This window comes from Rhipicephalus microplus, chromosome 3 (genome assembly GCF_043290135.1).
Source record: "Rhipicephalus microplus isolate Deutch F79 chromosome 3, USDA_Rmic, whole genome shotgun sequence".
Classification (NCBI taxonomy): Eukaryota; Metazoa; Arthropoda; class Arachnida; order Ixodida; family Ixodidae; genus Rhipicephalus; species Rhipicephalus microplus.
In genome coordinates, this window is record NC_134702.1 from 15,027,561 (window position 1) to 15,043,043 (window position 15,483).

General features: G+C 43.7%; 1 protein-coding gene across 3 annotated transcripts in view; it reads left to right on the forward strand.

Moving 5' to 3' along the window:
* Nucleotides 1–611: 611 nt before the first annotated feature.
* The window catches only part of ari-1 (E3 ubiquitin-protein ligase ariadne-1), a 39,220-nt gene continuing 24,348 nt past the window's right edge, over nt 612–15,483 (forward strand). The window contains exons 1-6 of one of the 3 annotated variants that reach the window (XM_037432928.2): nt 612–749; nt 849–1,070; nt 8,844–8,911; nt 9,679–9,760; nt 10,656–10,721; nt 14,473–14,688. In XM_037432928.2, the coding sequence (XP_037288825.1) occupies nt 858–1,070; nt 8,844–8,911; nt 9,679–9,760; nt 10,656–10,721; nt 14,473–14,688 (645 nt within the window). In that variant the 5' untranslated portion in view covers nt 612–749; nt 849–857. Of the gene's footprint in view, nt 1,071–8,843; nt 8,912–9,678; nt 9,761–10,655; nt 10,722–14,472; nt 14,689–15,483 lie in introns of all 3 variants that reach the window. The other 2 variants (XM_037432924.2, XM_037432942.2) reach the window with 2 other exon arrangements.

Sequence of the window (15,483 nt, forward strand, 5' to 3'; positions counted from 1 at the left end):
GTGTCGCGTAGATGTAGCCTAAAATTATGGCTAACACCCCACCCTGAGGAATTGACCAAGAGTTAGGTCACCTAAAAAGTATTTAAAATACAGAAAGAAACTATATCGAAAATATAGACAGAATAATTAATTTTAATAAAATAGCTTTTGTTTGATTTATTGTCTTGAAATTAGAAAGAAAGTGCAAATTAATTTTTATCAAATGAGAATTACGTTAAAAATGAGTTAATATAATGGGCGCTAGTTTGTTTGGTTAACTACGCAGCACCGAGTGGCTCATTGCGACCTACCCAATCATTTCGACCTCGTTTCTGCGAAAATCTCCTTTTAGCGAACAAAGTGTGAGTAGAGGTAAAATACGAATGATCGGATGTTTGTTGCACTGATGTCGGGTCGGAATAACGACGTGTAATAGCAGTCGACTTCTGGCACCGAGTTTAGACGCAATAAAGCTCATCCTGCGATGGCGAAATTAACACGCGTGACCATGGTCGAACGCTCTCCTTTCGGAGCTGGCAGGTGCGTGGTTCTGGGCGGTCCCAGTGGCAGCAGCAGCAGCAGCGTCGCTAGCGGTGAAGAAAGAAAAGACGAAGTGGACCGAGGCTGGTGGCTCCTCGGTGTAGACTCCTGCGGTGGGCCTACCGTGGGCGCTCGCCGCGGGGTTGCCGCCGGACGCCGCCGCGGCGACCACAACCAGTCGTCCTCGTCAGGTGGCGCAAGCAGCGCAATGACGTCACAGGATAAACACGGTATGGAACGATGAGCTGTAAGGAGGCCCGTGTTAGGCCCAGTGCTGTTTCTCGATTTATACTCTTACCAGTCTTCTGTTTCTTAACACATTCTCTAAGGACGTGAACATGGATTCGGAAGACGACAACATGTACAATACGGATTCCGGGAACGAATCTAGTGGCGAGGAAGACGACGGGCTGTCCATAGGTTTGGAACCAGAACCGACGACGGCCAAAGAGAAGATGGAAATTGAAGACTTTCCTTTCGAAGTTCTCACAACCGAGGATATAGTGAAGCACATGGTTAACTGTATCAGTGACGTTAACAATATTGTCGAGGTGAGTGTGTCACGGCCGTGGCAGGTGCGGGTGGTGTCTATGTGGTGTTTAAGCCTAACCGCTTGCTTCGCATCTGCCTGGGCGTCGGGAAAAACGCAACGGCGCTCTTCTCTGGTCGCTCGCCAGTACGGAGAAGGCATCGCCCTGAAGGCCAGCGCCAGAAGTGCCTTTGAGATGCAGAGCCAGCCTGGCGCGTTGCAGACGCAGCCCTGGGCAGCATCATTAACAACAGCGTCTGTCACACCGGACGTCCTCTATGGCACGAATTATGCATCGATGGTGCTCAGTGCATGCCTATGCGGGCGGCGGCAGTTTTGTGCTGATCGTGTGCACCGTTTCACGAGCGCAAAAAAAAAAAGATGAGGGAAGAAATTTGCTTATCTAGGCGTGTGTGTGACAGGAGTTCGCTGTGCCGGGGTTGTCGTCTGCTGCAGGTGTCGACGAGCGCGCTTGCCTAGGGGTCACGCGCCGATTCGCGCAGGTGCCCGCGCCCGATCAGTGCTACTCATCGGTGTTACCCGCAGTGGCCACGACACGATTGCCGTGTGGCTGTGTTCAACGCACAGAATCACGGCACGAGTGTGTTTCGACACCGAAGAAATTGAAACCGAGTGGTTATCAATAGGTTGAAACGACAGCGCTGCTAAGGGTTTGGAGTGTAGAATTAATGTAATGTTTCCCCCCTTTTTTTTCTCCGGTGCTAACGAAAACGTGAGAAGGGTGAGAATGTGCTTGCTGAAGAGCAGCCAAACCGAAAGCGAGGAGCAGTTCTTAATCTTTCAGAATAGGCGTCCGAGAAAGGTTACAATGCAATCTTTACTGTGCTTGCATTGTTGGCGTCCATTAGTGAAGTTTCTGTTTCTAATGCTCCTAGATTACACTGTGGTGTAGTTTAAGAATCTCATATCAATTCTTTTGTTGAGACATTCATAAATGTGACACCGCCAAGCCTTAATTAATTTCTAAGCAAACATCGCCAAGTGCTGCATACAGATAGCTAAGCAGTGCAAAATGTTTAATGTCATTGTCAGCTTAGTAGCCATTTGCACAGTATGCTTCTGTCAACTATATGGACACTGTTCACAAGCAGGCAGACCAGATCTGCCATAGTAGTGTTCGCTTTTATTTTACAATACATGACAAGTTGAGTTCTTTACAGGCAAATTGAATACTGGTAGATATTTACTTTTTGTTTATATATAACTGGCCATTGCATGCTAGCACCAAACCACGCAAATCACAGGGTACCCTTAATATTTCCCTTTTTAGGAAATAAGCCATTTTGAAAAGGTTTATATGCTTAATTATGTATTCAGTCTTGCCGAATTCGATCCAACCAAACCATACGTCCAAAGTAATCTTTTTGTAGATTGGAAAATTAATAAATTCAGTTTAGTGGTGAAGGGCTAAATTGTTTAGCAGGATTGATTGGCATTGTATAGGCTGTTATTTTGTGTGATAGCCAGGAGCTTAATTTCTATTTGCTTAGCAAGATTTTGAAATATTTGCATGCACTCATATAAAAATTGTAACTTAGGAAAGCTATGAATTATAATATGAGGGTAACATATATTAAATACTTACAGTGAGCAGTATTCGTCTAGCACTCTCGGCCAGTCCTAGCCCAAGTTCAGTTCACAAAGCATTGGACGGGAATAGTGTGGAAATGACAGTTGAAAAGTGAATTCTAATGCCTAGGTGTTTGTGTACTCTTTGCTGGGACCGGACTCCAGACAGAGTAAACGAAGTGTGGAGATTGAGGATTATATGTGTACACTACAGTGGGAAAATCTATTACTGAAGAACATATGCGTTGGTTTGTGCTGTATATAAGTGTAGATCTATATGAAAGTAAGTGCACTTTTGGTTACGGTCATGAACCGGCTTGACACATTTAACTGCCTTGAAACGGTGTAATTGAAGAATGTCCAAACATTCCCAACTTTAGCTGTATCATTGCTTGGTTAAAGGACCGCTGACAGCGAAAGTTTTGTTTGCGAGTTTTTTACAGTGATTTGTTGCTTTGTGTCTGGTAATGCCAAAAATATATCGTAAATGTTTTAACACATTGCATAATTAAAGTTAGTGGCATTAATTTAGAATAATTTTGCATCATAAAGCGCCCGCCTGAACATCGTAAGAAACTAGCGCCCCACAGTGGAGGAGTGCCTGAGACTGTTTTCAATTTGGGGGACCCACATGTAGTAAAGAATAAATTGATGTAGGTTCTTTGAGCGTGTCCACCCTCACAAAAAAGAAAAAAAAGCCTCCTGGCGTAAGCAGCCAAAACCGCCTTGAGAGCAGCCCGACAACAGAGCGAGAGGGGTGATGACACTAATGTTGACCCTGCAACATCACAAGGGGAGTCCCGGTCTGCGTGAAAGCACAGAAAATAATGCTTGCATCTGAATACTCGGAAGAGCACGCACCCTTACTTGAAAACCGAATTAAAATATCTTCTAGGCTACGCTCGCCACTAATAATCGCTCAGAGGTGGCCTCGCATGCAGAACAATCAAACAACACAAGCATCTCGAGTTTACAAATTTGGTGTCAGGGGTCCTTTCTAAATTGTTTACGCATAGCCCAACCATTGCACATTATTCTTACGAAAACTACCATTGTAATTGCTCTGAATGAAACTGTTCCAACTGAATTGGCATGTTAAGGAGTTGATGGTTTCGGTAGCCTAAGTGTATTGTAATCATAGGTCTGCGAGCTCGCCCACGAGTCGACTCACTTACCCCCGCATTCTGGAACGTCCCTTCACTCAATGCTTCACCTTCACTCGAGAAAGTAGATGGGAGCACCGTCTCTAGGCACGGCAAGTCGCTGCATATCAGCGATATTCTGCTGCGATTCTTGAGGTTCATTTTCAGCCGAGCAGCGACGCAGTGCTCAACTCTGTCAAGTGAAGGTGAAAGTCGAGTCAAGGAGCGTTTCTGAATACGGGGGTCAGATTCTGATCACTCAGTCTCAAGGTTCAAATCGAGCCGCAAGTCTGAGTCAGTTCGAGAGAGTCCGCTTGAAGGAAACTGTCCTGAGTGGAAACTCGAGTGAGTTTGGCTCAAAAAAATTTTGGTGAATCTTAGTCCGAGTGAGTCCAAACAGCAATATATATTTCTTGAGCGAGTCTTGAGTGAGTTCCACTTTCTTTTGCTGACCTAAGGTCTTATCTAGTCATGCTCGGCATTACTGTCGGCCTTACCTGGATTCCGATTTATACTTGTGTCTACTCACAGGTATTTCGAAGCAGTGTCGCTCGTACACCATTTCAATATTTATTTTATCAGAGGCACGGATTACATAGGGGGTGCCTTGATCTTCCGCCCACCAACTTTACCAGGGAAGTTCGTGATAAATAAATCTTATGTCATCTATTCCAAGAAAAAATTACCTTACTAACTTACAAGCACTTAAAGCTTGTTTGTGAAGATACCACGTCAAACAGCCCCAAGAAGAGCACAGATTACATGAGATAATGGTGTATAAGAGCACCGATACTATGGTCAAAAAAGCTAATTCTAAGGCTAACGGACTTGAGTCGACTCACACGGACTCGGGCTCGGATCAAGCTGCGAGTCTGAGCCTGAGTGAGTCCGGGCGAGGGCTATTTTCGTGAATCTGAAGCGGAGAGAGTTTTCTCGAAGAAAATTGTCATCAGTGCTAGTCCGAGTGAGTCGAAAGCTCAAAATTCATTTCACGAGTGAGCCTGAGTGTGCTCCGCCAGCTTTGCCGACCTATGATTGTAATGTTGCTGTAGCAGCTCAGTACCAAATGCTGGTAAAGGCACGCACCAGTCCGTTGGGGGTAAGGCGGTTACGATGCTTGACTGCTGTCCCGAAAGCCGTGAGCTCGATCTTGACTACGGCGGCCACATATTGATGGAAGCAAAACGCTAGAAGCCTGTGTGCCGTGCGATGTCGGTGCACGGTAAACCGAGCCCTCCGGTACAGCATCTCTCATGATCATATCGTGGTTTTCGGACGTAAAACCTAGATAATATTTAAAGGCATGCTGCATTTCCGGAGACTTGACACTGAATCCTAGAAAATGCTTAGGGAGTGGGCACTTCTTTTTTTTTTTTAATACTCTCTTTTGCCTTTCATGCAAATGCAGTCTAGCCAGTGATGCTACTGCTGCGCCAATTATGCCAAACCGCACCAAATTGCTCTGGCTGAAAATTTCTTAGAAATTTGGCGAGTCTGCACCCAACTTGCTCCAATGGGCGTGCTTCGGCTCTCAGAAACGAGACTACTTGATGTTCTCTCATTGAAAATGACTTGGCGGTGCTCCTGCGTAAAATTCAATCAGATCCAAGCTATGCCAAATGGGGCCAAATGTCACGATTGGGACGCAGTTAATGCCCGATTTTTTGGACTTCATGGGACTGTCTAATCCTCCGAAAAAAGATTCATGCCTTTTTATTCCGTTCAAGTAATAAAATCACACAGCCGTGTCTGAAATAACTTGAATGCTTTTTCGGTGCACGCCCAGGCTGTCGTAAATACATTCAGGACCTACCGATGTCCATTTACAAATATGTGTCCTGTGACAAGTGCCGCCGATACCAGCAAATCGCAGAATAAGTTGCGGATTTATCGCACGGGGCGTATGGAAACGATCACACAATATAATGGGTGGGGCAGAATAGAGGAATACTTGTCCGGACCTCTGCAAATGCCAGTGTGCACTTACAAAATGCACCGCTTTACGAAAATCTCCGATCTCGCGTGGCATTTGCCACGTGCGACCAATCGTTCCTAGTTGTGTACAGCACATCGCGAACGCAGCTGACGCGATTTCCTACCGTGGTGTCTTTGTAGGCACACGTGTGTCATGAAATTGTGTTCTTGATGCCCACTCCGTTCATGATTGCATGCGTGTGCAGCGATGGTGAGCTGCTTTTTTTCGTGAAAGCACTGCATCTGTGCAGCACACTGAGCAGATTTGCACAGAAAGGCAGTGTGGACAGCGGTGCGCGTGAGTGATTCAAAGCGTGCAGTACGCCTACAACTGCGCCATGTGCAGTAACGAGCAGTTAGCTGAAAGCGATTAAGTCTTACTGGTGTGTTTGCCGCATTGCTGCCATCACGTCTCCAAGCATTTCTGGTGTTTATCCATTAAACATGATCTCGGTGCATGGTGATACCGGCCCCTTCGATTTTTTTTTTATTGCTTCACTATATAGGATTTATGCATTGTGGCAAAGCCAACTATCGCACATTACTGTATTGTGGAATGACTTTTAAAAGCGCTCGTTTAAGCCTACAAGATCATAGTCATAGCCGAGGTAGGCAGTTTAAGTAATGCTGTGTCATGCCTGGAATGTTGACTGAAAGGCCAGATATCGAAGAGTTTCAGCGTCGAAAATTTTAGACGTTCTTATATATAGAAATCTATAGGGCTTGTGATGGTGTCAAAAAATCGTCTGAATTTGCAAGCACGTCTAAAAAATCAGCAGTCAACTGATCTTCATTCATGTTATAATGAAGTGCTATGGTTTTATCATTGACTTCGTCTACTAAATTTGGTCAGCCTATCTGTCGGTGATATAATTTTCTTTTTTACTCTATTAGGCCTGAATAGTGTGGAGAAAGTTGGGATTTTATCATTCATGCATCATGAACACAGTATTAAAAAAACTGCAAGAAGGGGTAGATGGAAAATTACGATGGATTAATTCGTAAAGAGGGGTTGTGTCGAACCCATGTTTCGACAAGTGGACTTGTCTTTCTCAAGGCTGGAACAGAGAAGTTCTGTTCTGAGCAAGACAAGTCCATTTGCCGGAATGTCGGCTTCACACAACAACTGTTTACAAATTTCTTCATGAACACTATGTGTCTTAAAATTGATTCCAGCAATATTTGCTCCGAAAGCCAGTTTTGCTGCTCTAAAACACATTTTTGTCTGCTCCAAAAGCTGCTCCAGAGGAGCCTAAGCCAGTAACATCACCGAGTCCAGCTTGCTAGAATAGTTTCTGAAATTGCTGGTGCCATTGTGTTACTTTGTCGCCGTTTACTTGGAAAGCTGTACGATACATTTAGGGGGTATGCACTTTTCGTGGTTGACCAGTATAACAACAGAGTTGTAATACTGGCCCTGGAGTAATGGGATGTCTGCAGTCCTTTCATTCAATGCTATTCAATCTCGACTGCTACTCTCACAGTTTTCGTTATAACGGAAGCAACGAGCCACATGAGCAACTCACAGAATTTCAAAAAGTTGTAGTATTGAATATAATTGTAACATCATGCCCGACCTTACCCTTTTTTTAATTCCTCTTTCATGGAGTACCACTAACTGCACTTGACTTTACGTTTGTTCCAAAGTGGTGTGTGAGGCGGTGGATTGATTTTTTACATATGTTTAGCTTCAGCGCAGCTAATTGGGGTGCTAGTATGCCCACCAAAGGTTGCCATATTGCTCCTGGCATGCTGAGGCTGTACATTTCAACGTACTTACAAACAGCATTAAGTTGGGAGGGATTGTATATCTGCTACCTCTTTATCTTGTTGACGGCATGTATTCAAGTGACAGGGTTTTCAGTCGTTCTATTTCTGGCTGTACTTTATATTCACTGTAAAAAGAATGATTCTTTGGTCACTCTCCTGATTTTCAATTGAAGCCCAGTTAATGCCTGTATATTTATTGCAGTATTTTCTTAGAGCTCATTCTTATTTTTCAAACACATATCGAACGTGCCTTTAGACTCGGCAAGAGGTAGGGACCCCTATATTGAATGACATAGCAGGTATTCGGGTCTTACTGCAGCAGTGATCCACGCTTCCAACTTTCAAGTATATGGGTCCTCCCATGGGATCAATGGGGCTATCAGTTATTACCCGCCGTATTATACCACAACGCATCTTCCACCATAAAATTGACCTTGAGGGTAATGTTCTTATGTGGAAATTTTGAAAACTCCAGCTTTACTCTTGACATCTTGTTTTCATGCTCAATATAGCGTATTTAATCCTGACTGCAGCTGAGGAATAATTTATGAATGTCAGTTTAATCTTAGCAGAAAAATACATATAGGACGTGCCTAGTCTAAAGGCACGCCTGACATGTTAGAAAAATGCTATATGCATACATTACTTGAGTGACCAGAGCGTTGTGAACCTTGTACACACCAGCAACGTAGAACTATGTTGTATAGGGACACTGGTACACATTGGGGGCTTTTTAGAATATTGCTATTTAGTATACTACATAATGGCCGGCCTCAATAGAGGGGCGACTACGAGATGTCGATAGATGTACGACCTTGAAACAAAGCTATCTGCTAACTTCTTTCTGTTCACTTTGTTGTCACACCGCTTTCACTCTCATGCCACTGTTATATATTGTTATTTCACCCCCTTATGGCAAACTTACATAAAAAGGATAAATAACTGTTTACGACCACTGTCACCTCTGTGCATTTGTCATGCTATTATGGCAACATGCTGACCACAGAGTTATCACACTGTGTTGTTTAGTGTGATTGTACACTGCTCGTGCACAGCTTGCTACAGCTCACTCTCTGAAAAATGTGCATGTAATTTAAAGTAGAATAAAAGCTGTCTTCAGTAACTTCATTGTGAAGAACCTCTGCATACATAAGCAAAATGGGTGGTGTAGCTGCAGTGGCCAGAGCATGGGCCATTCCACACTTAAACGAGTTTATGAAGTTAGTGTAGATGTGATTGCATTTCTATCATAGCGTGCCCATTAACGAGCTTGTCTTTGTGGTAACAGTCGGGGCTGTGCTGGCAAAATTTGCGTGCAGATCCCGCCCACCACAACTCGGATCCTCCTGAATCATTTCAAATGGGACATGGAAAAGTTGTATGAAAGGTGAGCAAGGGTACAGTTGCTGGCTAATCATTTATTTACACTGTTTATAAAGATGCTTTCTAAAGCTACCTAACCTTTTCAGTAGTTGTAAATTGGCAGTCTTAACACTTTGGATAATTGGAGAAGTCAAATAACATTTTGAAATTGTCAATGTTAACTGCTAAAGTTAACCAAATCTTTATTGTCTCATAAGCTGCAATGCCTTAATGGTTTTGTACAAAGGTGAGACACCGCAAGCAGATAGCTGCATTATGTTATGCATGTTACTTAGTGACTCTTATTACCCATAAATAATTGAAAGCAGTTGATGGCTGCCACAGTATTGCACGACACACACGTAATAGAGATGTTGTGGGTATGTATGCCTTCATTTTAGTTAATCTCATAATTACTAGAGCTGGATTGGAAACTGCTTTCCTTGAGTTCATTACCTATAGGTCTTGTATGTTCTAAAGCCACATAACCAACCTAACACCGAGCATCGGCTTGGAAAAATAGCCCCAGATTTTCACACTGGAATTGAAAGAAAATATATACAAAGCCTGAGGACATGCATCTCTACTTATCTTTGGAGGGACTGGAAACTTGACATTTTCTTGGTTGCTGTCACAGATCCTTCCTGCTTGCCTTGGGAAGCATGAATACTGGAGTATGTCATGTTTTTTGACTGCTCGATCAAGCTGCTAATATGTATTTGTTCCTGGAGACGTACAGCGGTGGGCTCTTTTAGGACTAGTACAATTTTTCTGCTTTGGTTATTTGTGCAGGTACTATGATGGTGACCAGGAGAGCCTTTTCAAAGAAGCACATGTTGTAAATCCATACAAGAAGCCTGCCAAATCGCAGAAGGTGAGAGCTCTTATTCTCGAAGAAAATTCTGTAGGCATGGAAAAAGAAAAGCTGACAAATTTTGATGTCTTGTGACTTAAGTGGGCGAGGCCTATGCAATTAGAATTATTCTTTGCCATTCTGCATTAGTTGCTTTCTTATTCTGTGCTTCTTGTTATTGTTAAAGCCATTTTTGTCCTTGTGGTAGGGCAGCCTATCATGAAAAGCTGTAAGATGCAATAAAATGTGGCTGACACATACATAGCTACGTACGATATGAAAAAAAAAAAATGTAAGCACCGACAAAGTATGAGTGCAGAATGCCATATTCAAAATATGCGGTGCTTTCTTTTATGAAAAGGAGCAACAGAAAAGCTGAAGGTTATGTTGTGATGTTTAAAATAAAGGGTGTCAATAAATAAGCAAAATTTCAGGAAGTGAACTGACTGATGCATTTTGAGACTGGTGAACTTGAGTTCCACTTACGCTATGAAATGACTTCAGAGATAATTTGTGGTCACTCATTATAGTGTATTAGTTGTGGTATTCTTTCCTTGCATATAATCAGTTCTGGTGTTCAAGAACACAGTTTTATTGTTTAGATGGCCCTGCTTTTTCGGGTATATTGCAGATGAATTTGTGCTATCTATCAATTATTTGTATGGGTTTAAACTTTAGTCATCATTTTTTAATGAAGGCTGATCCTTGTATATCAAAGGTGATGATTCGAAAAAAAAAAAAATTGACTCTTCTTATATGCCTTGGATTTTTGTCGTGCTTGTATCTCCTCTTTGTGGCAATCATTTCTTCCTGCAAGGATTAGTTTGTTTTCTTTTTTTTTTTTTGAGGAATGATAGTGGTGTGATTGACAAGTCAGATGTGCTTATGTGTGTCCATGTTGGCCCTCCTGCCACAGAAGAGACCTGCTGCAGCTCATGGCATGGAAGACTGTGAAATTTGTCTACGCGACCTTCCGAGCAAGGTGAGTTGCCATGGGAGCTCTTGTCTTGTAGACACATGCTTCATGAGCTCATGCTACACCTATGTCCTATCATATTCTCAAACTAGCGATTAGTGATATTGTAATACTCTGTATATCCCCTTCGGGTGCGAATTATGATGCACTGTCTGCAAATGTGTCAAATTGACATGATTCCAAGGCACTCAGTATTACTTTCCAAGAAAGAAAATGAAGGAATGTGGTGTTTTGTGCGATTTTCACTAATTAATATTAACACATAAATAATTATTTTGCAATTAATTGGCTTCTGTCCTTTCACAAGAATAATGAAATATTTGGTCGAAAATGCACGCACAGTTTGTTTTTGGTTGTATTCATTTCGAGCAAGAAAAAAAAAGAATACTGGTGACGTTGGTTTGGAACATAGCATACTGAGTGTTGGTTGAACATGGTAGCCATTGTGTGTCTACTGCAAAGCGTTTCTCTGCAGCAGAATGAAGTTCAATGACTGCTAATTGTACATTAAAAAAGCCTGCACTATTCCAAAGTTTGTGTGCAGTTAGTTGTACATGTGGCTGCTGAAGGGGATATTGAAAGTGTGCAGAAGTGATGTCCTTTAGAGAATAAAAACAGTTTTTTTTTTCACAGAGAGTTGTGGGAGCAGAAAAATCAGGCTCTTTGCGATATATTAGAAACCAACTCTCACCACTCGGCGCCCGAGACGCACCACCCGAGGTGGTATAACAAAGTGGGAAAGGAAACGTGTTGTCGCTATTTTGGTAGCGGCGTTTGACTTGCTGATCACTTGTAGATGAAGCAGAAACGCTGGAGAAGTTCTAGTAGGTTGAGAAAAACTTGTATTTACAGACTGTACAAAAGTTACATAAGTGCGGACATCAACGTTAAGAAAAAAGAAAAGAAAGCACTTTGGAAATGTACTGTCTTCAGTAGGGCGACCCTACCGGATTCGGCAGAGCCGATCATGCCTAACATCTCAAGCCCGGTTCAGAACGCTTGGCGGAACTCCGGGGCCTCTTTTTATTCCCTCGTTGCTCCGCCCTTACACAAGTCTCGGCAAATCCTCGCCTGCTTGTGCACTGATAGGACAGTGCACTTGGTCGATCAAAAACTCGTTACAAGGGCGCCACCTTCGTGCACGTGGGGGCTCATGCCCTTTCCCCAAATAACACAACCAAAATGTAAATAAAACAGAACTAGAAAAAAATCATAGAGGCTTGGGCAAGCTCAGCTTCGCACAATTACTGTATTTACTCGCGTTATTCTCGCACTCGCTTAATTTTCGCACCCCCCACATCGCCCAACAACAATATGATTTCTTTTTTTCCTCCAGCAGTTATCGCACCACCAAAAATTGCCACAATAGTGTTGTCTGCTCAATCCAGCCATTGATGATGATAGCACTTGCCATCTCGCGCCATCTCCTAAGCATAGAGTGTACTATTATTGCATCAAGATTCGATCTAAGCCAAAGTGGCAAGTGAGCGTTGCGGCGTGTTTTGTACATTGTGTCCGTAATGTTGCTACGTTATGGGGCGATACGGAAGTTACACAGCTGCTTTCAAGTTGAAAGTGATTGATCATGCACTAAACAACGGCAACCTCTGGTAGGCCCTTCGGAGTCGACGAGGTTTGTGTTCGCTTCTAGTGACGGCAGTTGAAAGCCACCAAGACGCGCTGGGCCTTCCGTGGCCTAAGACTGGGATTGATGGTTAACTTTATTTCTTCAGAAGGCAAATGCGGACGATTCTGTTTAATGGCCATCAGCCAAATACTGAAGTCTTGCGCTTACTTTTTGAGGGCTCCTGTTGAACGACGAATGCTACCGCCACGCCCACAAGCTTTATGGTATTCTAATTTTCGACTATTTGCTTGCACTTTTTGTGTCTCAAATAAATCTTGCCTTGTGTTGAACCTGTGCTTTTATTTTTTAGGTAAGTTTTAATTGGTACTTCTCAAAGCTTGCTGTTAGTTGCCGGTGTGAGAATCCCGATTTGCGGCCACTTCACTTTCTTTTTGCTCTGTATGTTTTCGTGGAAAGTTTTCCCCGTGTAATTCTAGCACCCCACAACTTTGCCTCGGTTTTCCGCCAAAAAGAAGTGCGAGGATTATGCGAGTAAATATGGTATCTAGACTTAGAGGTACACGTACTGGGCTTTGGCAGCCAAAGAAAGGCTTCCCCATAACATGTCGACTTCTTGACAACAGGGCAACAATTTGCCTGTCCGCTGTGTGCTGTAAGAGAAACCGCTCGCTGACCGCACATCTCCACTTACTGTCTCCACTTACTGCTCCACTTACGAGCTCATTTATAAGAATTAACGCAGGAGCAGCCGAAGACATGTCAATGCAACGCACTAAATTGTTGACTGAACGCCCGATTATCACGACATCAGCCATGCTGTCGCGTGTCGCCAGCCAACCGCTTCCGAGAGCTACCGGAGCTAAGCCGGACCGGGACAAAAGGTTGTCGGTGACCTCTGAGTTTTCGCTAGGTGCGCTGCCTCGAAACGGTGTGCGTGAACACTGCATGCGGCTGGGCTTCAGCTGAACCAAAGTGAGGAGTCACCACCCCGCTCTGGGTCTCAGAAGAGGCTTATTGATGCGCCGACTGCTAGTGCCGTGAGGCAATTAGGGCGTTTCTCAATGACGTTTCTAATCCCTGTTGCCTACATGGGGGTCGGTTTCTTTTTCCCGAGTTAACAGAAACTCAAAACGCTCGACCGTCTCTGGCGTTGCAGAACTATGCGGGGTACCATGCTGACGCCGTACTGTCTGCATTGACGGTAAATCGGTTCGGGCACACTTCGACCGAGGGCAACTAAAGCAATGCGGCCTGCCATCGGCTGACATGCCTTCCCAAGCTTACGACACAAAGTAAATAGAAGCAACCTACGCAGCTGCGCAACCTTAGTGTGGTCCTACCGGAGCGGTTGCCATAGGCACGCTGATCGTAAATATAAGAAGAGCACGATGATCGCGGGTGCGCTCGTGGCACGCGCCGAGCAGCCACTGGCAGTGGGCAGATAAGGCCGAGGCTTGGCGAAGTAAAGATGGTTGCTGGTCTGTCTTGATCTCCTTGCTGAGGGGTTTCCAGCTGCAGAAAATGTACTGATGGTCCTGTACACAATGTTCACTGTATAGTATAGAATCATTGGTGTGTTGGAGTAATTGTTAGCAAAGGTGGAAAGTCTTGTAGTTAGTGCATTGTTTTAAATGTTTCTTGCTTATTTTGCCACTGAAAGATGCCAGTCTACATGTGCTGGACTTTTTTTTTTCTGAAAATATTGGCATCAAGTTGTCATTGTCATACTGAATCAGCTTCTCTATGAAAAAAATCGTAATCTTTTGTGTAGCACTTGGCAGTCAGTCGCAACAGTGAGAGAGTTCTGAAACAGCAGTGAAAATGGTAAAGGCGCCAACTTATACTGATATAAGACTATCAGCGACACCTTATGGAGTACATTGTTTGTGCTCAGTGGTGATGAAAAACTTGGGAAACGGGAGTGTCAGTTTGGCTAAATTCGAGTGGGTTATGCTAGGATAATTCTGCCTTAAATTGGATCATCACCAAAGTAGACACAGCAACACAGGTGCGACGAGGACAAGTGCAGACTTTCAACAGAAATTTGTTACAACTCACAAATATATAGCCAACACAAAAGAAAACAAAAAACATGCTTATCGTAGAAACCAGGAAATCAACCTGCAGAATATTCGGTGGGTGCTTCAGTGTGGCACATGTCGTGCACAGATGATGACTGGGTTAGCCTGTGACCACCGGTTCTGCACGGAGTGTTGGAACTTCTACCTGACCACTAAGATCATGGAGGAGGGCATGGGCCAGACGATCTCTTGCGCCGCCCATGGCTGTGATATTCTTGTGGACGACGAGACAGTTATGAAGCTGCTGTCGGACCCCAAGGTGAAACTCAAGTACCAGCACCTCATCACAAACAGCTTTGTGGAGGTAAGTCATTTAATTGAGGGACATGAAATAACGAGCTTTAGCTGACCATTTGTGGTTCGTTCTTCCGAGTGGGGTACATTGTGGCGAATAGCGCGCAGTCAAACCTGCTGTAATTTCGGTGCACACATTCACACTGCTCGTGTTACGAGTTGAAGGTAGAATACTGCCGTCACTTGGCTACTGAGCCAGTTGAATGAAATGGGATGGTATGGTCGTTATCTTTTCTGTCACTTTGCAGATGAACTGACTGCTTTGCCACTGAAAAGCAAGAAAATACGAAAATTTCTCTGCAATGCCTTAGCATGAGAGAAATCAGTGGAGCAGAGCATAAATGACGCTCTGCTAAAAGTGTCTGATAATCATCGAGGCAGACTTAATTATACCTGTTAATCAAAAGTCATCACATGCCACAAAAGCAAAACAGAATCATTCTAAAATCTCATGAAGGTTAAATGACAACCTGAATTCTACAAATTGATTATGTGAAATCCAGCATATCACTTAACTCGCACTTGTCACTCAATACTCTTAGACCACGAAAATACTAAATCGGCGCTTGACCCAGTGCTTGGGCAGAGCCAACTATAGAACTATGTTGGTTATACTACACTGCGCAAAGTGGTGTGCTTAGCTCGTATGCATCTCTTTGTCCACTTGCTTTGGAGTCGAGGAGGAGTATATTCAAGTTCCCGTTTGTCCCGCTGCTGGAAATCGATCCGCATGGCTTCCATGGGTGCTGTCTGTCGTGTGGCGTGTGATCTGAAAAATGCATTGGAGGAAGCAGGTGAATCAACC